At 42.1% G+C, this 27,241-nt stretch overlaps 2 protein-coding genes across 2 annotated transcripts in view; one reads left to right on the plus strand and one right to left on the minus strand.

Annotated features, from left to right (window-relative positions):
* tp53bp1 (tumor protein p53 binding protein, 1) overlaps positions 1-3,857 on the minus strand; it is a gene marked incomplete at its 5' end in the record, with an annotated part of 25,041 nt that extends 21,184 nt beyond the window's left edge. The window contains 6 exons of the mRNA XM_079230512.1: positions 1-27; positions 852-980; positions 1,073-1,140; positions 1,222-1,306; positions 1,389-1,476; positions 3,678-3,857. The exon at positions 1-27 is cut by the window's left edge and continues 28 nt beyond it. Coding sequence (XP_079086638.1) covers positions 1-27; positions 852-980; positions 1,073-1,140; positions 1,222-1,306; positions 1,389-1,476; positions 3,678-3,857 — 577 coding nt within the window. The remainder of the gene's footprint in view (positions 28-851; positions 981-1,072; positions 1,141-1,221; positions 1,307-1,388; positions 1,477-3,677) is intronic.
* Positions 3,858-12,453: 8,596 nt separating this feature from the next.
* The window catches only part of map1aa (microtubule-associated protein 1Aa), a gene marked incomplete at both ends in the record, with an annotated part of 34,709 nt that continues 19,921 nt past the window's right edge, over positions 12,454-27,241 (plus strand). Inside the window, 2 exons of the mRNA XM_079231086.1 lie at positions 12,454-12,655; positions 14,150-14,251. Coding sequence (XP_079087212.1) covers positions 12,454-12,655; positions 14,150-14,251 — 304 coding nt within the window. The remainder of the gene's footprint in view (positions 12,656-14,149; positions 14,252-27,241) is intronic.

The following is a 27,241-nucleotide window of genomic DNA, read 5'->3' on the forward strand; positions in this document are numbered from 1 at the left end:
AAGTCCCGGAGCTGACGTTCTGCTCTGCTGGCGATGAAAAGAGGGCCGAGGTTAGATACGAGTCATTAAAGTCAGATTTCATCTTTCCAAAGTCCTTGAACACATCACGCGTTTCAGGCAGAAGAATCTGGAGTTTAACGAGGTTTCTTCTCTACAAGTCCTATGAGATAAAGTCATAATTATGAGATAATAAATTCGAAATTATGAGATAAAGTCAATATTATGAGATAATAAAGTCGAAATTATGAGATAATAAAGTCAATATTATGAGTTAAAGTCATAATTATGAGATAATAAAGTCTTAATTATGAGATAATAAAGTCGTAATTATGAGATAATAAAGTCGTAATTATGAGATAAGTCAATATTATGAGATAAAAAGTCAATATGAGATAACAAGTCAATTTTATGAGATAATAAATTCGAAATTATGAGATGAAGTTATAATTATGAGATAATAAATTCAAAATTATTAGATAAAGTCATAATTGTGAGATAAAAGGTCAATATTATGAGATAAAGTTATAATAATGAGATAATAAATTTGAAATTATGAGATAATAAAGTTAATATTTTTTTAATCTCATAATTATGACTTTTTTAATTTTATTTTTGTGGCGGTAACGGGCTTCCATACCCCCAGACTGTAAAACATTCATTCTGCGCAACCAGGAAGCTGCGACTGACTTTTCCGTGATTTCACAGTAACCGTGTTATTCTGCACTAACGGCATGTTTAGAGTTCCACGATGGAGCCGTGTCCTTTAGCAATGCTGTAATAATGTGTGAAAATTGAGGCCAAAGAGCGTATTAAAAAACCTGCAGCAGCCTCGTGACTCATTCGATTAACACCTGGTCTGCTGCGCCCCTCGCTGTCTGGCTGGGGTTCCACGTCTGCGTCCTCCTCCCGCCTGTTCACCACCTCCCCTCGCTGGTCCTGACTCTGAGAGAGCTCCAGGAAGCCGAACTGAGACGGTTCCCCTGAAGCACAACACACATCATGCGGTCACATTCGAGTCCATCGCTGGACGTTGGCGGTATTCGTCCTCCGTACTCCAGCGCGGGGCTCCTACCCTCAGACTGGACGCAGTGGGTCGTGGAATCCGCCCCAGGCTCCGCGTCGCCGTCCTCCGGTGGACACCTGAAGGCACAGAGACCAGACGGTGAACACGCGCCACCACACGGGAACGCCGAGCATCAACAACAAGAACACGCGTCGTACTTTTTCTTGTTCGGAGGAAGGGACACGTTGACGACTTGACTTTCCTCCTCGAACGCAGAGCTGGGAATGGCCGCCATTACGATGCCTAAAGGAAGAAAGCAGCATTGGTTTGTTTGTGCGGGATGAGTGTGAAGTGGAACACAAGTACGCGGTAGGAAAGCACTGACCGGGTCCAGCGTGGTTGTTACTCTGGGAGCTCTCTGATTGGCTGTCGCTCTGAGAGTATCTGCTTCCCAGCGGGGAGGATATCAGTTCCTGGAAAAGGACAAATCGTTATTGGTTTCACAAAGAAACAAACTTTAAGATAAATCAGAATTGTTTATTCAGAGACTTTATGACCACAGAGGTCGGGGCCGACGGGTCTGTTGTCGGGGGTTCAGTCTCCAGAATAGAGTCGTTGTGGTGGGGGAGGGGGGCACTGGGATGGAGGGGGGCACTGGGATGGAGGGGGGCACTGGGATGGGGGTTGAGAGGCATGGGCCCTGCTGAACTGGGGGAGGGAGAGCTGGTGGAGGACCTGAGGTCAGGACCGCTCCAGCTGTTTTGAGTTACCTACTTTTGGAGATATCGGTCTTTTGTCCAATAGAATAGGACCACACACACACACACACACACACACACACACACACACACACACACACACACACACACACACACACACACACACACACACACACACACACACACACACACACAGGAAAAATCATTTTTCAAAATTCATTTTGAAAAACAAGCATTATCTTGAGCCTCCTGTCAGGATAGTTACTCCATTAGGCTTTTATTTTGAAAAGCATTTAAGCCTTTTCCTGATTACCCTGGGATTTTGTGAAAAAATATCTTACAAACATCTAACACAACATTCCCCATCTCTTTGTGGTGTACTTTCTTTTTTACCGGAAGATGTCTCCTTTTATCTCCAGGTTAGAAAAAAAAACTAAACATATTGGTGGGAAAAGCGTCAACAAGATGTCTGACCAGCAGGAAGTATGTTAACTCAAGTTCTGTACAATATAAAGGGCGCTTTACTGGAGTGTGTCAGGGGAAAACATTGTACTATTTACTCCGCAAAATGTAATATTTTACACAATGTGTGATTCATTTGTTAATGAGTAAGCTATCTGACAGTAGTGATGATTATAATATTCATGCAATACATTAATCAGAATTAATAACCTAATTATACAACATACAATACTGTAAGACTTCTTTTATTTTTGCATTTTAAACAATGTAGTTTAAACGTTCTTTAAATGTTCTGGAAAGTTCCATACGCAGCTTTGTCCTTGATTATAACTCATGAAGTCCTTAAGTGACACCATCTTGGTGGGTCATGTGATTTTGTGTTCCCATAACAACCTTTCCAAGATGGCTGCTCCAGGTTGTGACAGATCTGAAGGAAATGCTCAATTTAAAAAGCTTGTTTTTCGTTGTTACCGGTAATATTTACCCGTTTACGCTTAATGAACATGTGCTTTAATGTACTGAACCTGCTGGGAGCACATTTCTTGAAGAAACTGATATAAAACAAATCAGATAAACATCGTTGTGACACATACGTCACATCGGGAATTTAACCTAAAAGTTGATTGAATGATATTTAGCTAACATATTATACTGTTAAATCCAAATGTAAAACAAATGTAAACCCAAAAAAAAATCATGTTATAATTATGTAATTATTAATACCATTTTGTTTACCATTAACGCCCCAATGTGACATATATGTAACATTTCAGATATTTGACACTATTTTGAAAACAATGTCAGGAATGTGTTCTGTGTGGTCTGTATTATGTCCTCCATCATTCTCCTTGAAATGGGTCCAGGTTCTTATGGGTTAAGTGCCTGTATAACAATACACTAAATGACCTGAATACTTCCTGTCAGTCCTGTAGTGCAACTACAGAACATGCAACATGGAACCGGCAGCATCAGAACCCATAGATAGACCAGCAGCATCAGAACCCATAGACCAGCAGCATCAGAACCCCTAGACAGCATCAGAACCCATAGACAGCATCAGAACCCATAGACAGCATCAGAACCGATAGACCTGCAGCATCAGAACCCATAGATAGACCAGCAGCAGAACCCATAGACCAGCAGCATCAGAACCCATAGACAGCATCAGAACCCATAGATAGACCAGCAGCATCAGAACCCATAGGCAGCAGCATCAGAACCCATAGACCAGCAGCATCAGAACCCATAGACAGCATCAGAACCCATAGATAGACCAGCAGCATCAGAACCCATAGGCAGCAGCATCAGAACCCATAGACCAGCAGCATCAGAACCCATAGACAGCATCAGAACCCATAGACAGCATCAGAACCGATAGACCTGCAGCATCAGAACCCATAGACAGCATCAGAACCCATAGACAGCATCAGAACCGATAGACCTGCAGCATCAGAACCCATAGACAGCATCAGAACCCATAGGCAGCAGCTCACCAGCACCGGGCTGCGGGACGTGGGCTGGAGGCTGGACAGGCGCCGGGCCAGCAGCGCTCGGTAGCTGCTCTCGGGGTCGTCCTCCTGGGCGACGCTGTCCGGCTGCGAGTCCTCCACGATCAGACACGGGTTCTCGGGCTGCGGCAGGCTGGAGTCCAGATCGCTTCCTCCGGGATCCATGAGGCCGGGCCGGAGGGACGGGAGACGGGCTGCTGGCGAACAACAGCGACGTGAGCCTCGAGCCGGTTATTGTTACCTGGAAGTAGCCAACACGCTCTGTTGTGGGCGGAGCCATCAAGCTAACATGCTAGCGGTGTTACGGGTTAACATGCCACCGTGTTAGCTGGAGACCCAACACGTAGCTGTCCTCGTGAATGCATCATTGTTACATTTGTATAACGATATATATATATATATATATATATATATATATATATATATATATATATATACATGTGTGTGTGATTATATATATGTTACGATATGGTTTGACACTGTATTGAAGAATTAAACAATACGGCAGCTACGTGTTGACGGGCGCCAGTTAACACGGTCGCCCGTTAAACCGTAACACCGGCGCTAGCATGTTAGCTTGAAGGCTCCGCCCACAACAGAGCGTGTGGTTCTTGCCCACCAACACACACACACACACACACCCGGAAGCCTCGACTCGACACCGTGGCGGACACACGCTTCCAAAGTGTTCATTTATATCTCTGCTTCACGGTTGTTATTCTCCTCAGAAGACAGACCGACACACCGGAGCTCAGCGAACGCTCAGCGCGGCAAAAACTTTCAAGCAGCGGGTTCATTGGTCAGAGCGGGGCGATGACGTCAGAACGCCAGATTAGTTTTATGGTTCAAGGTTTATTTTTTTCTGCTGTACTGTTTGGCGGAAGGCGTGTTTTTGTATGCTTTTACTACATCAACCCTGTGTTATCAATCAAGCTTAAAGCCTACTCATCAACATTTTACACAATATTGATATTTCTCCAAATCAGCCACAATGAAACACAACTTGTTGGACCCTAAGTCTATTTTCTTACATTTGTATCTTTATTTATTTATTTATTTAAATTCATATTTCAGTTTCTCTCTAATGTTTATATATTTTAATGTTTCTTCAATAAAGATTGGGGAAAAATCGTTTAATTTACTTATTTGGTTCATGTTCTTCCATACAAATATATATCAATGTTCATTATGTATTATTTAGTAATCATTCATATATTTCATTATTTAATTTGGAATGATTTTCCTTTTTAATTTAATAAAATATGAGTATATAGTCATTTTATACACTGCGCATCATTAATTCCTCCTGACACCTCCAACAATAACATTTATATTGTAATCTGGAAATAAATTAAGCAATTACTCTCTTCATGTCGTCTGTAATCCTTTTCTCCACACTGTGTTTTGTCCCGTTTGCATCGACAGCATTATTACCCTCTTGAGTATTGGTATTTTCTTGTATTTATAATTATATCGATGCTTCTATGTGTTATACTATCGTGGAGTTTTACGCTCTAATGATAAATCCTTTGGAAAAGATAAATGTAGGGCACCGCGTCCCACAATGCATCTCAGAGACCTTCAGAGGTCCTTGAGAGGCTTTCAGGGACATCCGGCAAAATGAGATTTAGGTTAACTTTTACAATCATTCCCCTCAGCTGAGACTCCGTTTGACTCCACACTTGTTCAGGGATGTATTGAAGCAAATTTATACAGAAAGTATATCTTTAGAAAGGCTGCACGGGGTTTAGGAATACTGAATGTACATCTGGGTCATTCTTGATAAAAGATATTTGAGGACAAACACTGAATGACAAGTTAAGAGCAGTTTATCTTCAGTTTCAGTTCATCTCCTCTTCTCTTCTAAAAAGTGTGATGTCACAATCGACATAAATCGATTTCAGTACTTTTTGACTGAAAGAGATACGAGGAGACACTGCGGGTGAATACATGGTAAAATATTTAAATAATAGATATCATCATGAAACATCTCCAGTTGATTACTTATATTAAGACAATTATTTTTGGTATTAAAAATGTTCTGAAAAAGGTATGTTTAAATATGCAAATGATGCATTATCTTATCAAATATGTGCTAATTTGCACACGTTTCCAGACGTGTTTCATCTTGTTGACATATTAGAGTCAAAGGGCTTTAGCAGAGAATATATTCTATTTTACCCCTCAGAATATATGTAGGAATGAAAGAGTAAAGGGATATAAATGAGGTTATGAATGCAATGTTTTGTGTAAACATGCAAATGAGGCATTGTAATGGTAACTTTTGGATTTTACAGACCCAAATATAGACAAAGTAGTAAAATGACCACTTCTATGTGTATTTTGGACGTTTTTCTATCCCCTAGTCTGAAAGGGAAGCTAAATAGTCCAATTCATTCTTTGCTGTCTTGTCTCCAACAGCAGAGATGAGATGCATCTTGGAAAGAGCTTTTCCTGTTGCGACGCTCACGGGATTTTGAAGATCAGCAGGTGGCCTTTCAAATATTAAACATCACTTTTTTTGGCAGCCCTAGTTGCCATGGTGACAACTGGGGCTGTCAAAAATGATGATGACAATGGTTTCCTGCGCACGAAGATCAGAGAGGGGAAGTATTGAAGCAGCGACCGTTTGACTGATTGAGGCTGCAGGAAGAAAGTGAGAACATAACACATAAATAAATCAAAGGAGAGGCAGTACAATAATAAAACAAACATCAAACACGTCACAAACAAAGGGGAGAAACATTTCCCAAGGAGTGTTGACAGTGTGCCTGGTGCTTAGTGCGCATCCCACATCTTCAGCTTCCGGTTAGGAAAGCTACGCTATAGGGCTTTTATTTTGAAAGAAACCGTGCCTCATCCTGAGTTGCCTGTTAATGTAAGATCCAGTTGCTTTCTCTGGCTTTTATTTTGAAACACAAGTAGTTCCATCCCTAGTAACATACAGTGATAGTTAAGGCTTCTATTTTATTCTTATCCAAAGCTCCCTGTCAGGATAGAGTTAGTCTACTGGGCTTTTATTTTGAAAACAAAACAGCCAATACCTGAGTTGCCTGTTCATCCTGAACATTATCTCACTGTTTGTTATAATAAGGCAACTAGGGCTGGACTTACTTATTTTTCAAAATAGGTAATTGTGTCTTAACAGAAGTTAATTGTATATTAACAGAAGGTAATTGTATATTAACAGAAGGTAATTGTGTCTTAACAGAAGGTAATTGTATATTAACAGAAGGTAATTGTATATTAACAGAAGGTAATTGTATATTAACAGAAGGTAATTGTATATTAATAGAAGGTAATTGTGTCTTGACAGAAGGTAATTGTATATTAACAGACGGTAATTGTATCGTAACAGAAGGTAATTGTACCTTAACAGAAGTTAATTGTATATTAACAGACGGTAATTGTATCGTAACAGAAGGTAATTGTACCTTAACAGAAGGTAATTGTATATTAACAGAAGGTAATTGTATCTTAACAGAAGGTAATTGTATATTAACAGAAGGTAATTGTATATTAACAGACGGTAATTGTATCGTAACAGAAGGTAATTGTGTCTTAACAGAAGGTATTTGTATATTAACAGAAGGTAATTGTATCTTAACAGAAGGTATTTGTATATTAACAGAAGGTAATTGTATCTTAACAGAAGGTAATTGTATATTAACAGAAGGTAATTGTATATTAACAGAAGGTATTTGTATATTAACAGAAGGTATTTGTATATTAACAGAAGGTATTTGTATATTAACAGAAGGTAATTGTGTCTTAACAGAAGGTAATTGTATACTAACATAAGGTAATTGTATATTAATAGAATGTAATTGTTTCTTAACAACCAGTTAAACTAGAGTTACCTTCTGGGGATTTTATTTTGAAAAGGTAAGTCCAGCCCTAGTTGCCTGTTAACAAACAGTGAGAGTTGGAACTTTCATTTTGAAAAACAAGCATTATCTTGAGCCTCCTGTCAGGATAGTTACTCTATTAGGCTTTTATTTTGAAAAGCATTTAAGCCTTTTCCTGATTACCCTGGGATTTTTGTGAAAAGGTCTTGGTGAATATCTTACAAACGTCTAACACAACATCCCCCATCTCTTTGTGGTGTACTTTCTTTTTTTACTGGAAGATGGAGAATAAAAAACAAGTGTGTTGGATTATGTCACACACACACACACACACACACACACACACACACACACACACACACACACACACACACACACACACACAGTAAATAAAAACACATCTTTTCAGCTCCAGATCTCCTTCTGGTACAACTGAGCCATCAGAGGTCTGATGGGGGTCGCAGTCAGTCAGCAGGTCAAACACATACTGGAGAGCTGAAGCCTTAAAGCCAATTGGATGATATGTTGTATTTAACTCTCTGTGTGAAGGGATGTAAGTATCGGAGAAGCATCATCACGTTGTCCCCACACAAGCAGGATGAGGTCATTTTAATTCCCTCTAGACAGACTGTAACTTCCTATCACTGATTCTTCAGAGGGTGAAATTGCAATTTCCTGCAGGGATCCTGCAGAATCCCCAAAACATGCAGCGCCTGCATTATCTCTGTGTTTCTCGGCTCCATCAGCTGGAGCTGGAGGTGTGTGTGCTGCGGCCTGCTGGATCCGTGTTTACAGGGAAGCAGCAGCCATCATATCAGGGAGGTGGAGACATCCGGGCTGGCAACCGTGCAACAATGACTGCTGCAGCTCACGTCTCTCTATCTATTCATCACACACACACACACACACACACACACACACACACACACACACACACACACACACACACACACACACACACACACACACACACACCCCTGGTTGGGATGCAGGTGGGCATCAGCCTCGTGCAGCCAACCGTAACCGTAACTGGCACCACCGCAAAGTTGAGCGTCACATCGTCATGTCTGCAGGTCGGGCTGGCAGCCACGTTGAGGAAGAGGAGGAAGAAGAAGAGGAAGAAGAAGAAGAAGAAAAGAAAATGCGCAGCCACTGCCCCAAAAAAAATGTCTAATCTTAGCAGCCTCTGCTGGAGCTGACAGATCTCACACTGGAAGCGGCTCCGCGTCCTTCATCATGCTATTTATACCGCAATGTAAAAAAATAAATACAAATAAACACAATGTTACCTTTCAGAGATCAATATATCAGCTCTCAGGTTGTTCTTCTTCTTCCTCCTCCAGATCCGTTCACCTCTCTGGCGGTGAGAGCGCGTCCGGCATCGCTCGGTCCTCCCCTGCCTCTGTTTTGCTGAGAGTCAGGGTGTGGAATACAACACGCATGGCACGTAAAGATGCAAAGGCATTTTTTTAAATGTAGATGCCATTTCCTCCTCTGGAGTCCCCCCCACACACACATACACACGCGCGCGTTCGCGCGCGCGCACACAGATGCTTCACGTGCATCATGATCACATTGATTTAGAAACGCAGAAATTACGCATTAAAGAAACACTTAAAAAAAATGTTTTAATCCATGCCAAAATAATGTTAAATGTAACTTTGCATATGCAATAGTTCATAACAATAAATGTGTGACTGTCAGGTGAATAAATCAAGATGATGTATTTTGTTATTACACGTGCAGTTTGTACAATTCAAGACTCAATAAAAGAAAATCAAGTTTCTGTGTGAGTTTTCTAAACACTTCTTTTATAGTTTGTAATACATCAGTAAATGTTACAATATGCACAAAGATATTGAAATGAATGCACATTAAAGCGCCACATATTTAATGCATTCATCTATTTTTGTCTTTTGTCCCTTTTCATGATTTTCTCCCTCATTTTCTTTGTCTTTGTATCATTTTCTCTCTTCATAAAAGTACATATGTATTTGACAAAACATCATATTATCTATTATCTTTAAATTATAATCAATATGCCTTCAACATTTCTAAAGGAAGTTGATGTTTTAGCTGTTTAAAATGACTGCAATCATTTATCAGTAATTTTGCTCTTTGCTTGCAAAACACTGGGGGATTTATTATTAATACAATAAATACAATAAACACTGTGCTCTTGTAGCTCCCTTCCCTCCCAGCAGAGGCCAGTAGACACTCTGGAGTGTCAGAGACTGGAGTGCTGACTCACTTCCCGGTAACTCTCCTCCTCATGAGGAGAGATCTGCACACAGAGAAGAGATCCAGAAGATCCTCAGTGATCCATCAGGAGTCACTGTCCAGCTATCGGCTGCAGAGAAACCAGCGGTGATGTGAACAGAGGAGGACTACAGAGTTGTTGGGACAGATTTATATATTTTTAAAGCTATGACAGCGATATCTTTTTAACTACTCATGTACACACTTAGTTGTCGGGTTACTCTTAAACAACAAGGAAACACTTTTGAAGTCCAATATGGAGAAAGACCAGCTGGCAACTCTTCTGAAAAGCTGATGTGTTTTAAAGCTGCATTCTCTCTATTGACCACCAGGGGGTGACTCCTCTGGTTGTATAGAAGTATATGCTTCACATGTTAAAGCTGCATCCTCTCTCCTGACCACCAGGGGGTGACTCCTCTGGTTGTATAGAAGTATATGCTTCATATGTTAAAGCTGCATTCTCTCTCCTGACCACCAGAAGGCGACTCCTCTGGTTGTATAGAAGTCTATGCTTCATGTGTTAAAGCTGCATTCTCTCTACTGACCACCAGGGGGCGACTCCTCCGGTTGTATAGAAGTATATGCTTCATGTGTTAAAGCTACATTCTCTCTATTGACCACCAGGGGGCAACTCCTCTGGTTGTATAGAAGTATATGCTTCATGTGTTAAAGCTGCATTCTCTCTCCTGACCACCAGAGGGCGACTCCTCTGGTTGTATAGAAGTCTATGCTTCATGTGTTAAAGCTGCATTCTCTCTCCTGACCACCAGGGGACGACTCCTCCGGTTGTATAGAAGTATATGCTTCATGTGTTAAAGCTGCATTCTCTCTACTGACCACCAGGGGGCGACTCCTCTGATTGTATAGAAGTATATACTTCATGTGTTAAAGCTGCATTCTCTCTCCTGACCACCAGGGGGCGACTCCTCCGGTTGTATAGAAGTATATGCTTCATGTGTTAAAGCTGCATTCTCTCTACTGACCACCAGGGGGCGACTCCTCTGGTTGTATAGAAGTATATGCTTCATGTGTTAAAGCTGCATTCTCTCTCCTGACCACCAGGAGGCGACTCCTCTGGTTGTATAGAAGTCTATATAAATGACTCTACTTCTCTTGATTTATTCCCTCAGTAAACATTGTAAACATGAGTTTATGTCTCAATCTCTAGTTTCAAGTCTTCTTCAATACAGCATGATGTTCATTTAGTAAATTATGGGCATTTAGAGTCAAACAGACCATAAAGGGGACGCTTTAGGGCGGGGCTACCAGGTGATTGACAGGTCACTGTGATGGAGACACGTTTGTGTGTTTGCACAATTAATAGCTGCACATCAATCAGTGAGCTCCAGACTCCTCTCCTCCCTCCTGGGAGTTTTCTGTCCGTGACGGAGAGGCAGCTGATTTTGCTGCATGAAGAATTACAGAGAGCTCAGTTTAACTCGGTGTCTCTATTACTGTTCTATTACTCTCCATGTACATCAATGAGGTCATGCCAAATAACAGAAACACCTCTTTGAATTGTATTACAATTCAGGCAAAAACATTGATTTTCATTAACTTGTCAATTTTGAGATTTTCGGCCATTTTGCAACACATTGAAACATAACATTTCATTAAACTTGTAATACAATAAATCCTCCTCTTAATGTCAGCGATGAAGTGACGCTTCATGGTGATATATCATTTAATTGTGTTACCCTGTAACTAAACATCTCTTTAAAGGACGGTTTCTCTCCATGAGTTTGTTCTCAGACTCTGATGCAGAAACCTTCACTTCAGCAGCTCTTACATCACCAAACTTTACTCATTGAGCTCTATGGTGCAGATGGATTTTGGAGAAAGATATATCAGACTTTTACTACACAGATACTACACACAATACATATTATATTAGTTAGTTGCATCAATGTATTGCTGAACTTTGGTCTTCTCGCGGGATTTAATGATATAAGATAGAGAATATCTCTGTTTAATAATGTGATAATGCTTATAGTTATAATGTGTTGTCAGAATGACCTCATTTAAATGTCTTATGAAGCCTGAAATATTGTCTTTTCTTTCTCTCTCTGCGCCGACTGTGAGCCTTTGTTGTCAGCGTTGCTCTCCTCACAGTCAAAGCCTTGTTTTTGCTCCCGATGGGAACAAAAGAGGTGCCAGTTTTAGTAACCAAAGCACATTTGCCTGGTACTTGCAGTGACACTGATATAAATAGAACCTTTGATTGTCCCGGACGTCTTATTTTCAGCCTCCTTTTGTCTGGAGTTCAATAAAAGAAATAAGAGCAACACGACATGTGCTGTAAGTGGCATTGATTACACTCAACAACCCCAGATGGTTTAGAGCGCTCACTGTCGTGTGATGAACGTTTCTTGTTTACACATTTGAGCGCTGACCTTTGGGTAATATCTTTCAAACGCCGTCTTTTGGAAATTGAGTTTCTGGTCTATAAATGTTCATCTTTCACTGACAAGTGTCTGGAAATATGATGTCCCTTCTTTCCCCTTCGTCCAATGGCGGCGCCGTGACATCAGATAGCCACATAACCGGCTCTCCAATCACGGGGCGCACCACCCGAATAGCCACGCCCCCCTCCAAACCGATTCCTCCCAGCTCATCCTGCACCGTCATGGTGCTTACTCCCGGATGCAGTTGTCATGGAGATGGAAAAGCTCTCCGCCGGTGGCACTGTTACCATGGAAATCCCCGGCGCAGCATCGGCAGCCTCTGTGGAGCGAGCGGAGCCAGAGGAGAGCGTTCAGCACCACGGACAGCTCCGGAACCACCGCATGCTGATCGCCATCGGAGAGATTTCCACCGGCCATCACCTCGCCGCCGCCAGGGAACAGATCACTCAAGGTGAGGCAAGGGGGCGGGGACATCTTAAATAAATAATATACACGTAATAAACTGTCTTTGATGCAGAAAAGTTATGAAATATTCGAAAATTTGACAGATAAAATCCTTGAAAGGGCTTCAGTGTCTTATTAGAAACTAGCTGATGACGTAAAAATGTATAAATATCAAAGTCTAAAAAGTAATCCAGAAAAAGTTACAGTGTCCTGATTTAGAAATGTAACTAAAAGTACTTTAAGTATCAAAAGTAAAAGTACTCGTTCTGCAGAATGTCTCTTTTCAGTTTTATTTGAAATATGTATTGAATATTTTATACTGATTAATACACATAAGCAGCATTTCAGTGTTGCAGTTTGTCAATGTAGAACCACTTAATACACTCCTGGTTAGTTTAATAGTAAAACACTGCATCATATTTCATAAACTCGTCATGTTAAAATTGCAATATTTGACTATGAAAGGTAGTAATCGTACTAACGTTAAGTGCAAGTACTTTAAATGTATACTAAAATACAGAACTTGAGTAAATGTACTTTACACTTCTGCTGTTGTCAAAACATCATATCTTCTATTTATCGATTATCTTTGAATATCGGAAAATGTAATTGTTTTTGGACAAATCTGAAGTAAGTCATTCAGGAATAATAACTTCAGATTCATATAATTCCTTTAAAAAAATGTCATAATTTCACCAAATACTGTGAAATGTCCCCTTTTCATTGCTTGTGCTCTTACATCTGAGTATCTGGAGTTCCTACCAACCCACAAACTGTGAAATAAGAGAACCCAGTCATTACTTTGTGGGCTAGCTAGATTATAAAACATGTGATTCAACAAGCCAATCAGATGTCGCACGCAGGCTCATTAGAAAACCTTAAAGAGACAGGCGCTAAAATGGAGGTTTTCAGACAGGGGGGCAATACAGGTTCATTCAGACAGACATATGTCTGACATATTATTAAAAAACTCACTTTTTCAGTGCTTGTGCTCATACATTTGAGTCTCTGGAGTTCCTACCAACTCACACACTGTCAAATAAGATGAAGTCAGTTTGTTGTGCACTAGCAAAATATGAAAACATGTGATTCAACGAGCCAATCAGATGTCGTTAGAAGACACCGCCCACCCTCTGAGTATCTTCACCCGCTACCTGAGAACTACCTTTGCAAAAGTTTAACAGATGTTTCTCACAAGCCAATCAGAGCAGACTTTGCTTTTCATCGGTAGAGACACTCTTAAAGAGACAGGCGCTAAAACGGAGCGTTTCAGACAGAGCTTGAAAACAGGTTTGTTCAGACAGACAGTGTAAAAAGTGTTAAAGTGAACATTAAAGCATGCAAATGTCTTCTATGAGAAACCCAAAATTCAAGTATAAACCTGAAAATTATCCTGATACGCCCCCTTTAATTATCGTACAATCTTCAATAAAGATTCTTCACTTTTAACGTGTTAGGAATGCTCCTCCATCCATATTCATGCTGCTCTGTCCTTTGACAGGTTTGCGTTCCTGGAACATCGACCTGACGGCTTGTGACCTGAACAAGGAGCTGCAGCTGTTCGAGACCAGACACACCGCGCAGTTTTCTTCACAGGTCAAAGGTCAGTCTGAGTTTAGAGAACGCGTCCGCCGGCTGTTACTGTGTTTTGCAGCCTGTACAACTTGAGCGGTTATCTTTTTTTTTTTCTGCTGTCGCTGTTGCTTGGTGACAATAACTGCCAGCTCCGATGTGCTGTGATGGTATCAGAGTCTAGCTGGAGGGATTTAATGCGCTGCCACCTGCCTTATCATCTTCTCGTTAATGTCTGCTCCCATGCAGCGAGTCTGCAGATGTGCGACAGCAGATTCAGTCTAAGTTTGACAAAACCACGTCCTTTTTCTTTCTCTGTGTCTCCTTTGTCTCTCTCTCTCTCTCTCTCTCTGTCTCTCTCTCCCTCTCTCTCTCTCTCCACACATGCATGAGGCGGTTCCCCGGGATGCTGGAGACAATGCAGCCGGTATTGATCGGGCTCTCCAGTATGCAGACTGCATGTCAGGGTGGGAATCAATACGGGAACACTAGCTGCTGGGGGACTGTCAGCTCCGGCCCCCGGGCGGTGAATGGAGCCGGTGTTCATGTGGATCTGGCCGGGATGTTACGGCTGTGACTGTAGTATTTACAAAGAAAACGCTTGTGTCGCTACATCGCATTGTTTCTACTATTCAGCATTTACTGTAGCTTGGTGGGAGGGGGGGGGGGGGGGGGTCAGACAAACAGAGGAGAAGATGCATGGGCTGAATAAATAGAACTGAGTGTTCACTGAGGAAATGTCTTTTTTAAAAAGCAATCAGATCTCGGTGCACATTCATCCTCCCACACACTTCTATATGGTGTGATATAGAGCAGAAACAAGCTAACGTCAGTTTGTAACATACAAGAACCACACATAACAAACAGTGTGGATGGAAATGTATTTTAAAGGTCTAGTCCAGTGTTTTACTTAAAGTTAAGGGACTTATCGAGAAACAGATTTTAAAAAGAACGGTCAAAATGGAAGTGACAGATGCTGAGATATCTTCATTTATCTCCAGCTCAATTATCTTATAAATGAATCCATGTGACGTTTAATGACCCCAGAAAAGCCGCTTCACAGCGTCACCACTGTGGCGTTAAATGACGCGCGAACAGGAATACAAGGTCTGATCATGATAGCTAGCTAGCTAGCTAGCAAGCCGAGCTAACGGCCATGTTGGGGACGAACATTTCGCAGGAGGAGAGATGAAGTTCACTGATCGGTTTCACACGAAACAAATGAATTCTACGACAAATCTATGACAAAATGAGACTTTCTTGGCTTGCAAAATGACCTTTTAAAATGACAAATCAATCATATGTGTACTCTCTCTGTGGAGCCTTCTTTTCCCCGGGTGATTGTGACCGGTGGCACACAGAACAGCGTTGTGAAAGTCAGGTTTTTAAGGGAACCAATCAAAACGCAGATGCGTATCGATGAATTGAACAGAGGCTAGTGTGGGAGGCCTAAGCTGGCTGGGGCCGGGGCTGGAGATGTGCTGCTCGTGTGGAAGAAAGCATACGTAGTTCTCAAATGTTCCTTTAAACTGGACCCATATGTTTATTTGCCATTTCTGGTTTCATTTGACGCTTTCCTTTTGGATCGACCCGGCTCTGAACGACCTCCCATTACGTCATCGCCTGAGAGTCAGTGCTTCTCAGCTGGAACGTTCAACAGTTTGATCGCCTTCCCAGCGTCTGTCAAAGCCGTGAGCGCCGATGTTTTGACTGCATTTACCTTTCTTGGCAGCGACTGCATGATTAATTCAACATCCTCCATTAATTACCCCCCTTTTCTGTTAAATAACAATTATCGCCGCCGTTGTCGGCCGTTTCTTTTGTCTCACCTCGACCACAGATTCTTCCTCTTTCTCTGCTGCCTGCGCCTCCTCCCCTCCCTTTCAGTCAGCTCACTCTTTTCATTTCCACCGTCTCTTATCTCCCCCGTCCTCGTCCTGCTGTATTTCTCTCCCTCCTGATGTGGTGATTTCACTGAAGCACAGTATCACCGGCACCATCAGCAGAACAGCTGAAAAGCCACATTGTTCTCATTGCACACTCAGTGTAACATTCCCTTGAGCCATGATGCAGAGGAAGTATTATAAATAAATAAATATGTATATATATATATATATATATATATATATATATATATATTCCAAATGAAATAGTTTTTCTACTTAAATGACGTTCAAGACGTTACGTGATTTCTAAAACATTCAAAGTCTGAAATAAAAGTAAGAGATGGTGTTCCTTGACAATGTACAGGTTCATGAATGAATGAATGAATGCATATATACTTTATTAATCCCCAAGGGGGAATTTGGTGTCGGGGTAGCAGCAATTTACAGACAAAAAATAAAATATAAAAACAACAGGGATGAAAGATATATACAATAATAATAATAATAAAAATAGCTGGGATGAAAGATAAATACAGCAAAAAAACTAAACAAACAGAGAGTATTAATTTAGATTAAATTAAACCTAAACAATAGAAGTGCACAAATGCAAAGTATGTACTATATATAGGGTTTCTAATGGGGTTTTCATGCATGCATTTGCATGACAAAGACGTCGGAGATGTAAAGTGTCGCTGTGACAGAATGAGAGGAATCATCTTCACTCCTGAGACGTCTTTGTATCCAAGTCATTTATAGGGAAAGCAAAACAGGCCAGTAAATAGGTCAGTTTATGTACAGTAGGGAACGCTGAAGTAGAAGCATATTCATACAATTCAGACACATGTGGACATTGAGGAAACTACAATATGTGGTGTCACATTACCAACTTAAAATAAAACCCAAGCACTCCAAGAGGCTCCAGCAGTGACGCGCCTACACACCTCATAGTCTGAAGCTGAGAGGCTCATATTGACGCCTTGGTCACATGTCAGAAATAAGAAGTACGTATAAGGCGTTAAATCCCATTATTCACCCGCTGTATGCAAATGTGAGTTTTTCAGTAATCTGGTCATTTCAGTGCTAATAAGTGCACAAATTGCTTTATTGATTAGCGTCTCTCTTGGTCTTTGATTCGCCGCTCACATCGTATCCAGCTACGTTTTTTTTTGAAAGCCTTAATCTCTGAGGGAGAAACACAGAGATGCAGGCGTCACGTGGACATCAGGAGATGTGTGCAGCAGCCTACAGCAAACCCAGTGACTCCCTCAGGACACACACACACACACACACACACACACACACACACACTCACACGAGCGATATGGGATTGTATTTCAGTAATTTGCAGGATTTGTCTAGACAGTCTGGATGCTGCAGACAAGCAGAGAGGAATATCAACCTGTCTGCATTCTTCACGTTGATGTAATTGAATATGATTTAGGAGATTATCCATGCATTGCGGAAAGTTCCGGAAAGTTGCATTATAGCGCATTATGGAATCCTTTATCCAATTATTATTTTATAGCCGGTGTTATCACGTTGACAATCATTTTGAACTATTTTAATTTTGGCCAATGACTATTAACAATAAACAAAAAAACAACATAAGTAGATGTTAAAACTAGAAAACAGAGGTATTTTTCAGTTTTGCAGGTACAAACAAAAGTATTGGACAAATAAAAAATGTACAGTAATGATGGTGCATCCTCAGGGGAACATGAAAGGCCGAACAAAATATCATGACTAGCTCTCTGATAGTTGTCGAGACGTCCAACTAATAACCGCAAATGTCAACCTCTTGGTGGCGCCAGAGGAAAAGTTGTGGGATCATGAAAATTAGTAGGATTCATCCTCTGGGGACAATGAACGCCTGAACAAGATTTCCTGGCAATCCGTTCAATGGTTGTCGAGATATTTCTCCGTCTGCACCAGAGGTGGATGCATTTTGTGATTTTTACAAAGACACAAGAACAAGAAAAATGTCTTTATGTTAAAAAATAATAATAATAATAAAAGGCTGAAGAAGAGACGTTGAGAGCTTATGAACTTTAAGGCCGTAAAAGAAAGAGACTGCATGAACCCTGTTGGCGGAGAGCAGATCCGAAAGGTCGCGTTGCCCGAGGCCCAGACTTCAAACAGCTGCCGTCAAGAAACAGCTTCAACCAAAATGCTCTCTGTCTGTGCTTCTTTTATTTGAAGGGAAGAGGTTGTTGTTCTCCAACAATATACAAACAACTATGATGAGAACCAACAATGTGCTAATGCGTCTCTCTGTACTTTTTGACTTCCTGTCTGTAGCTCTCAGCTCCAAGCCCATTGGTTACTACTTGGGACATATATCCTTAAAGAAAAGTCACAATTATATGGTTTCTTTTTTCAAAAAGGCTCAGTTATATCTTAAAACCGCTGATCACTGTAGTTCTTAAAAAACAGGAGTAAATAGAGCATTTGTTGGGGACTATTTTCAGCGGCGGATTAATCCACATCTGGTGCTCTAGTGCGTTATTTGTGACGGCAGGAAGGTGTGTGAGGGATTGAGTCCAAAATAAACCACAGTGTGAGTCCGTGGTGATGAAGGATGCTTTAATGGAGTTCTGTGGCTCAGGGGAAGAAGAGATATCAGCCTTTCATGCACACATACTACTCGTTAGGAGATTCTGGTCTTTTTTTATTTGGCATAACACGAAGAAAAATAATAACTGCAACACAGAAAACAAACAACACCAGCCTCATCCTGAAAAGTAAGAAGACAGTAAAGAATCTTCAAGAATTTGCCAATTTGGGGGGAAATCAGCTGCTGCCAGGAGGCGATTGTAGGATTGTCAGTGCTGCGTTCTTTAGGCTGTGTTTCCCTGATTACATTGAGAAGGGTCTTATTGACAATCAATGCATTTGCAGCAGGAGGCGGGGGAGGGGAGGACGGGTGTAATTGTGTAAACTGTGGACGTAAAGGCGCCACAAGGATCCGTGAGAGGCTCAGAGTGGTGCTCTCTGCGTCGGGACACTGCTCTGGTTTTTCTGTGGAAGCCGGACTGGATCTCCAATAAGAGTTCACAGTTCAAGCCGGTGGATAAGAGACGTCTTGCTGACATGCAACAGTGACATTGGAAAATCGATCAGATCCAGGCTGTAAAACAAACACACAGATGAGGGTGAGACCCTCGAATCGAAGGTCAATCGAAGGTCAGTCCTGATCCGTCCTCCAGTGGCTCCCTTCCTTCACACTAGTTACGCCTCTGATTCTAATCTACTTCTCAGGGAAACCTCTCACTGCCCTCACAAGCCTGTCTGCCTGCAACACAAAAGGCGGCTCCATGTCTGTGCCTTGAATACTAATGCGCCGCTGGAGGAGGAGCACAGAGTCATCATGGCTGACCGGCTCAACGCAGGGAACGCACATCCCATCATGAAAAGCCTGGTCTGGGTTTGAGGACAGTGACATGGCTGGATAGACGTTTCCATTGCATACATACCTTATGGGATGGGGATGATTATTACAGGTATTAGCACACTCTTTGGCAAGTGGCCATGGTATAAGTGAGATGACGCCCTCTGAGGTGTCCGTTAAATGAACGGACGACCTGGCGGCCAGGAGACATGTAGCTAATTATTTTTCCTTTTCCAAACTTTATTGATTGGGAAAGATGAGAGTATGTTATCATCATATACGCCTTGAATTGTTTTGGTACCACAAGCATGCCAGGAAGACAATGTTCCATCTATTATAGAAGGTTTGAATAATGGGCTTGATGAAGGGGAGACTGAATTGCTTCCATATCCTTCATGTTAATTTAACTTAAACATTATTTGACCGAGGACACGCTGGAGGGATTATATCTCCCGGCTGGCCTTGGAACGCCTCGGGATCCCCCAGAATGAGCTGGAAAGTGTTGCGGGTGAGAGGGAAGCCTGGGTCGGCCTGCTGGACCTGCTGCCACTGCGACCCGACCCCGGATAAGCGGCTGATAATGGATGGATGGATGGATGGATTTTTTGAATAGGGAGAGTGGGAGCAAGAAGTGAATTGCTCTTAAATTAGAGTCTCTCTCTCTCTCTCTCTCTCTCTCTCTCTCTCTCTCTCTCTCTCTTGCTTTTAGCCTCTAAAGCGAGGATTTTCAGAGTTTTAGAATCGCTGATTTGATATTAGCCAGCTTGCTTCCTGGTTCTAAAATGATATAAAAGGTCCTCAGCCTGAGCAAAGAAGCTTTCAGTGAAAGCTGTTCTTCATAAGTCTCAGGGGACAGCAGCAGAGATGTTGTCAAGGTGAGCAATCCGTTGTCTCACATCAGACTTACTGACCACCAGAGGGCGACTCCTCTGGTTGTATAGAAGTATATGCTTCATGTGTTAAAGCTGCATTATCTCTACGGACCACCAGCGGGCGACTCCTCTGGTTGTATAGAAGTATATGCTTCATGTGTTAAAGCTGCATTCTCTCTCCTGACCACCAGGGGGTGACTCCTCTGGTTGTATAGAAATCTATGCTTCATGTGTTAAAGCTGCATTCTCTCTCCTGACCACCAGGGGGCGACTTCTCGGTTGTATAGAAGTCTATATAAATGACTGTACTTCTCTTGATGTATTCCCTCAGTAAACATTGTAAACATGAGTTTATGTCTCAATCTCTAGTTTCAAGTCTTCTTCAATACAGCATGATGTTCATTTAGTACATTTTGGTCATTTAGAGTCAAACAGACCATAAAGCAGTGAAATGGGTGGGGCTTACTGAGATTGACAGGTCCAAAGAAGGATAAGGCATCTCTACTTCACTCTTCCTCATTCCAAATATGGTCACTGGTTGCAAAAAAACCAACATTGCGACGGCCGTAATTCAAGATGGCGACAGCGAAATCACCGAACTCAAGGCTTCACATTATTTAAATAATGTTTGTTGCAGTAAAACAACGGCGTCCGATGCTCAGGTTCCTCCCAGACTGGAGCCCTCTCTCGCTGACGTGGAGGAGCTCAGGCGGCCAACATGGCGGCGGCCTCCCTGATGGCTGGCATATGTGCTGAAGGACAGCCAGCGCCCGGCCCAGAGGCTTCTGTCTCTCCTGCGCTTTCTAGTTCACAGCATGACGGACCACAAACGGGCCATTTCAGTGGAACTCGTGCTCTCCTCTGGCAAGACCCGCCCTCTGCAAGCATTCAAGCACAAGGATTGGCCAACGGGCGGTCCTGACCCCTAACTACTCAAGGTCGAGGCCAAACCGCAACCAGCAACGCAAGGCGGGTTTTAACTGTCATTAAACAGCGCATCATAACGCATGTTTATCATGCATTATAGACGTGGGTGTCATAGAAAGTAAATCAAATAAATAAGTAAAATTGTGACTCGTGGCAGAAAGTGTTGCCTCAAAATCCCCGACCTCCTTTCTTGTCGATTCAAACCCCCCGTGGCCTCTTCAGCGCCCCGAGGAGCAGCATGGATGGAAGTGGTCTCGTGTCGGTTGCGTCATGATGAAATGGAAACTTTATGACACATAAGGCAATCGGTGCATCCATCACCGTACACCCATTAGTGTCTCGGTCCTCAGCGTCTCGCAGCAGACCTGATCGACTGATGAGGCTCAGCGACGGTCTGGCAACATTAAAAGATCACGTTTCATCCCGGGAGGAAGAGGAGGAGGAGGAGGAGGGTGGCAGTAATGGCCTCCACGAATGCAGCTGTCGCCCACAAGGTGCGATTAATAAAGCCTCGGTGGACCGGCTCTGCACTGAGAGACGAGCGTAGCCGGTGGCACCAGAACGCCCTCGGGGGGAAACAGTGAAGCTCACTGGCAATAATTCAATAATATTGTTTATTTTCTTTCACTGGAATGTGAGATGATCACACTGTTTACTGCCTCGAACAGCGCTTTGATTATTTTCTGTGACACATTGAATAATTCATAAAGATATTGGGAAAATGTCTTCATAAATATTGGGGTATTGATTTCCATCATTTAGCCCAGCCCTAGTTATTAAAGGCAACGCGTTAGCAGCTAACTACGCTAGTAGGTTGACACTTTTTTAGCAATTTCATACATTTGTATTTCACGCAATTGATAAAGTGGTTAAAACAAAAGGGGGAAAAAAAATTCCCCCCCTACGTTTTTTAAAAAGTGAATGTCGGTGAGAAATTATGGTCATTTAGAGTCAAACAGACCATAAAGCAGGGGACGCTTTAAGGCGGGGCTTACTGTGATTGACAGGTCTCTACCAGAGATGTATACGGCGTCTCGGCGTCACTCCTCCACATTTCATATAACTTAAATTCATTGGTTGAGAATAAAAACACATGCCGACGGCCGTAATCCAAGATGTTGAATTTAAGGCTACGTCCATTCTCATATGCAGTCTGTGATCCCAATTAAATGCAAAAGTTTGCAATCCGGACTGCAACATAAAAAATAAAAAAAATTATATAAGTTTATCATGCTAACACTTGCTAATTAGCATTAAAGACAGAGTACAGTTGCGGCTGATCGGAATGCCATTCGTTTTTTGCAGGTATTTGGTCATAAAATGCACATTTTATTTGATTCCTTTGGACCTGATGATGGCGCTGAAGGAAGAGCCAGAGGATCCCCAAAGATATTCCAATTCATCCTCAGGGGAACATGAACATCTGAACCAAACTCCACAGCAATCCATCCGATAGTTTTCAAGACATTTTACGAAATGCCACAAATGTGAAGCTCATGGCGGTTCCAAGCGGAAAGCTAAAGGCTCATCGAAGACATTAAGATTCATCCTCTGGGAACCATGAAACTGTGCCAATCCATCCAGTAGATGTTGTAGAGACGGACATTTCCATCTCTAGAGCCACGCCCCCTTTAAACACTGTAGAAAAGTAATGTATTAATTACAGTATATAGCTTATAAGTATAAACTTTACTTTCCGAGTATGTGTGTGTCACGTCAGGCCGAGACAGACGTGAGTGATGCAAGAGCCACACAAACACACACACACACACACACACACACACACACACACACACACACACACACACACACACACACAAAGGTATATTTTCCACTGATATATTCTCCTAACATACAAACAACATGCTGTAAAAGAGCAAACAATACCACAGAGTAATGGAGGCAGACACTCCATGAGTGGGCATCATAAACTGCTGCAGTCAGCAAGTGTAGTTCCTGTGTCTGAATACTGCATTACATCATAAAACACATTACAACTCGTGTAACTTTAGTGCTCCCTCTGCTATCCTAAATGAAAGCCCCCCCTCCTAAAGATGCTGAACCAACAGAATCGTGTGATCCAGTTTCCTCCTTTGATTTGTGCCTGAAAAAGAGATCAAACGCACAAGAAGTCACAGAGACGGGATTGACAACGCGTCCTTGTCATTTATCTGGCGAGTAGTTAAGATTTTAAGTGACACGCCTTAAAAAACAACGATAACTGTGTCCAGCATTTGTTCTGGGTGCGGTTCAGGAGAACGTGCGCCGATTAATAATTCAGCGGCCGGTATTGATCCGTGCTGTACATCAAGGATGAGGGTCTTTCATCTGGACCTGACAATACACACATACACACATACCGACACACACACACATGCACTAAAAAAGATGTGACATACATGTAATGTGAGCTGTAACTGTGACAGAAGAGAGCCTGGAGGGATGCTTTGCAATGTCCTTCGGATGGAGGACAAATAACTGAGTTATTTCATTCGTTAGGATCCAGTGCAAGACTGCAGTAAATAATTTAGAAGTTAATAATGTGCAGTTTATATAGAGAGGAGAAGTCCCTCCCGCTTGAGACTTGACACTGAACACCGTCCGTGTAATTCCTGCAACAATTCATACAGCAGGTTAGATGTTTACGATGTTCACCCTCTTAGCTTAGCATGTTAGCATGCTGATGTTTGCTAATTATCACTAAACACAAAGTGTAGCGAACACAGATAGAAATGTAATTAGTTGTGCTGGTGGTCAGTAGAGAGAATGCAGCTTTAACACATGAAGCATAGACTTCTATACAACCAGAGGAGTCACCCCCTGGTGGTCAGTAGAGAGAATGCAGCTTTAACACATGAAGCATATACTTCTATACAACCAGAGGAGTCACCCCCTGGTGGTCAGTAGAGAGAATGCAGCTTTAACACATGAAGCATATACTTCTATACAACCAGAGGAGTCACCCCCTGGTGGTCAGTAGAGAGAATGCAGCTTTAACACATGAAGCATATACTTCTATACAACCAGAGGAGTCACCACCTAGTGGTCAGTAGAGATAATGCAGCTTTAACACATGAAGCATATACTTCTATACAACCAGAGGAGTCACCCCCTGGTGGTCAGTAGAGAGAATGCAGTTTTAACACATGAAGCAAAAACTTCTATACAACCAGAGGAGTCACCCCTGGTGGTGAGGAGAGAGAATGCAGCTTCAACACATGAAGTATATACTTCCATACAACCAGAGGAGTCCCCCCTGGTGGTCAGAGAGAATGCAGCTTTAACACATGGAGCATATACTTCTATACAACCAGAGGAGTCGCCCGCTGGTGGTCAGGAGAGAGAATGCAGCTTTAACACATGAAGCATAGACTTCTATACAACCAAAGGAGTCGCCCGCTGGTGGTCAGGAGAGAGAATGCAGCTTTAACACATGAAGCATGTACTTCTATACAACCAGAGGAGTCGCCCGCTGGTGGTCAGGAGAGAGAATGCAGCTTTAACACACTTCATCGGCTCTGCTTGACAGAACCGGAGGCTGCTGCCTTTTTTATGAACTGCTGCAGGCCACAGACAATAACAGTCACTCAATTTGAAAGCGTCATGGTGGAAATACTTCACAACCTTTACAGAAACGCATGTGACCTTGACACACTGCTGCTGCTGCTGTGTGTGTCTTTCCATGTGTAAGAGAACTGAGAGTGATGTAATGGGTGGAGGAGGGAGGAATATCGGAGACATTCAATGGGGGAGAAGAGAGAAAAAGGGGCGCGGCAGGCCGGGCGTCGAGCTACACGGCTAACAGCTGTGTGACGTTCAGACATGGCATGATGCTGCATCACTGCTGCTTCAACCGCTTCTTCACAGAGATGGTTTAAACACCCTGGGTACGCACCTTTTAATAATCAGAAAAGAAGATTGAAACTTTGTCTTTTTTTATTTACTGTGTGCGAGCTATTCTTGTATCAAAGACGATCCTTTTTCTGTGTGATCCAAACAAAACTAAAGTTATTTCAGGAACAAGATGATAAATGTCTAGACTGCTCTTGACAGGGAATGTAAGTGAAACACTGACATCCACCTCTCTGAGTTAGTCCAATGTTATGATTCATGGTTTCTGGTGGCAGAGCGGGTTATTTTAGTTGGTCTCTCTGTCCCACCCAGCAGCTGCCCTTTGAGTCACAGTCCTGTTTCCACTCGATTTCCCACTGGATAAAAGCATCAGACTTTATTATTAGTCTGGATACGCGGATAAAATGTCTAGCATCCACCTCTAATTTATCTATTCATAACAACCACAAACTCATGTTTACAATGTTTACTGAGGGAATAAATCAAGAAGAAGTGAGAGAAGTAGAGTCATTTTCTCATAGACTTACAACCAGATGAGGCGCCCCCTGGTGGTCAGTAGAGAGACTGCAGCTTTTAAGACACTTTTGCATTACATCTCTCTTCAGAACCGGTTACAAAATAAGCAATAACTTACATTAAATAACTAAAGGATTTAACGTGTCACTAAACATATTTTTATTCCTGGCAGTGTGTTTTTGAACACATAATTTAGAGATGCATTTCTTTTTTGGTTGTTTCTAGTCATCGTTTGGTGAGCGGTGTGTTCAGGGGGACTCGGTATTTCTACCTTCCTGGCTGCGGCCCCTGGATTCATCATTTAATCACCACTCAGATGTCGACTCGTGATCACAGGTCGACTTTCACCGTTTAATAGAAGAAACAGCACCTTCTTCTTTTTATTTTATTTGTTTCTGATTCACGCGAATGCCGCTCGTTCTTACGCAACGGGAGTGTCCGAGCTGCTCCTGAACGCAGCACGGCAGCAGCGTGTAGGTGTCGAGCTGCACACCAGGGCCGACCCTGCCTTCCTCATCCTCATCCTCATCCTCATCCGCAGCAGCAGCAGCAGCAGCAGCAGCGCCTCTCCTCTCGGCTCCATCCAAGGACGGTAAGGACCGTTTATTCTCGATTCACACACCCTCACAGCCCGCTGTCTGCCCGGACGGGGACGTTATCGCAGGCGGAGACAGCCGCCGGACCGGCTGGTTGCGTAACGGGGAGCCTCGCTGCATGCAGATAGACCACCGGAGGAATCTGACCGCATGAAAAAAAAAAAAACACACACACACAGGATTTATATTTTTACATGGATAGGAGGATTCGCGTCGCACAGCCGGCTCGGTGTTTGCAGAGGATTAACTATGTGTGTGATGTGAGTACCGTTATGGCTCATGGTGATCCATTCCACTGAATATTGTTTACATGTCAAAATGACGAGCTCGGTTCATCTCGTTTTACTCCTAAAACTATAGAATAACCTTTAAATGGAGTCATGCATATGGTGCATTTAAGTGACATCATGTACTTTCTGGTGTTCAGGATTTTAGGAGGTCAAGAGTCCTGGTTCCTCCCAGCGTCACAAAGCCCCCAGATTTATATTTGGGGGAAAAGGAGATGTTAACATATGTGTTATGGAAATGTTATATTTCCACACAATGATTTAAATGATGGGTTAAGTTTTTTCCCATCCACAATGCAAGGGATATAATTCTACAAAATCTATTCATCTGGTCGGTTGTTTAGACCAGTCAAATATTAATACGTATATATATATATATATATATATATATATATATATATATATATATATATATATATATATATATATATATATATATATATATATATATTTATATAAGTGTAAAATGTGCCATTGTAGAATGTTAAGTCCTCCTCTGGACTGGGCAATATGGCCAAAATCTCAATAAAGGTATATTTCACAGATATATCACATGTTTTTTTGCACACTTACTCGACAAGTGAAGAGCATTTTTCTCATTTTTTCATGAAGAACTTTAATGCAAAAAAGAGAATCAGATTTTCTGAGATATTTGAGTCAGTATGTGCTTGTTATCGTCAAATGTAGAAGATGTAAT

Source organism: Taurulus bubalis (assembly GCF_910589615.1).
Source record: "Taurulus bubalis genome assembly, chromosome: 15".
Classification (NCBI taxonomy): domain Eukaryota; kingdom Metazoa; phylum Chordata; class Actinopteri; order Perciformes; family Cottidae; genus Taurulus; species Taurulus bubalis.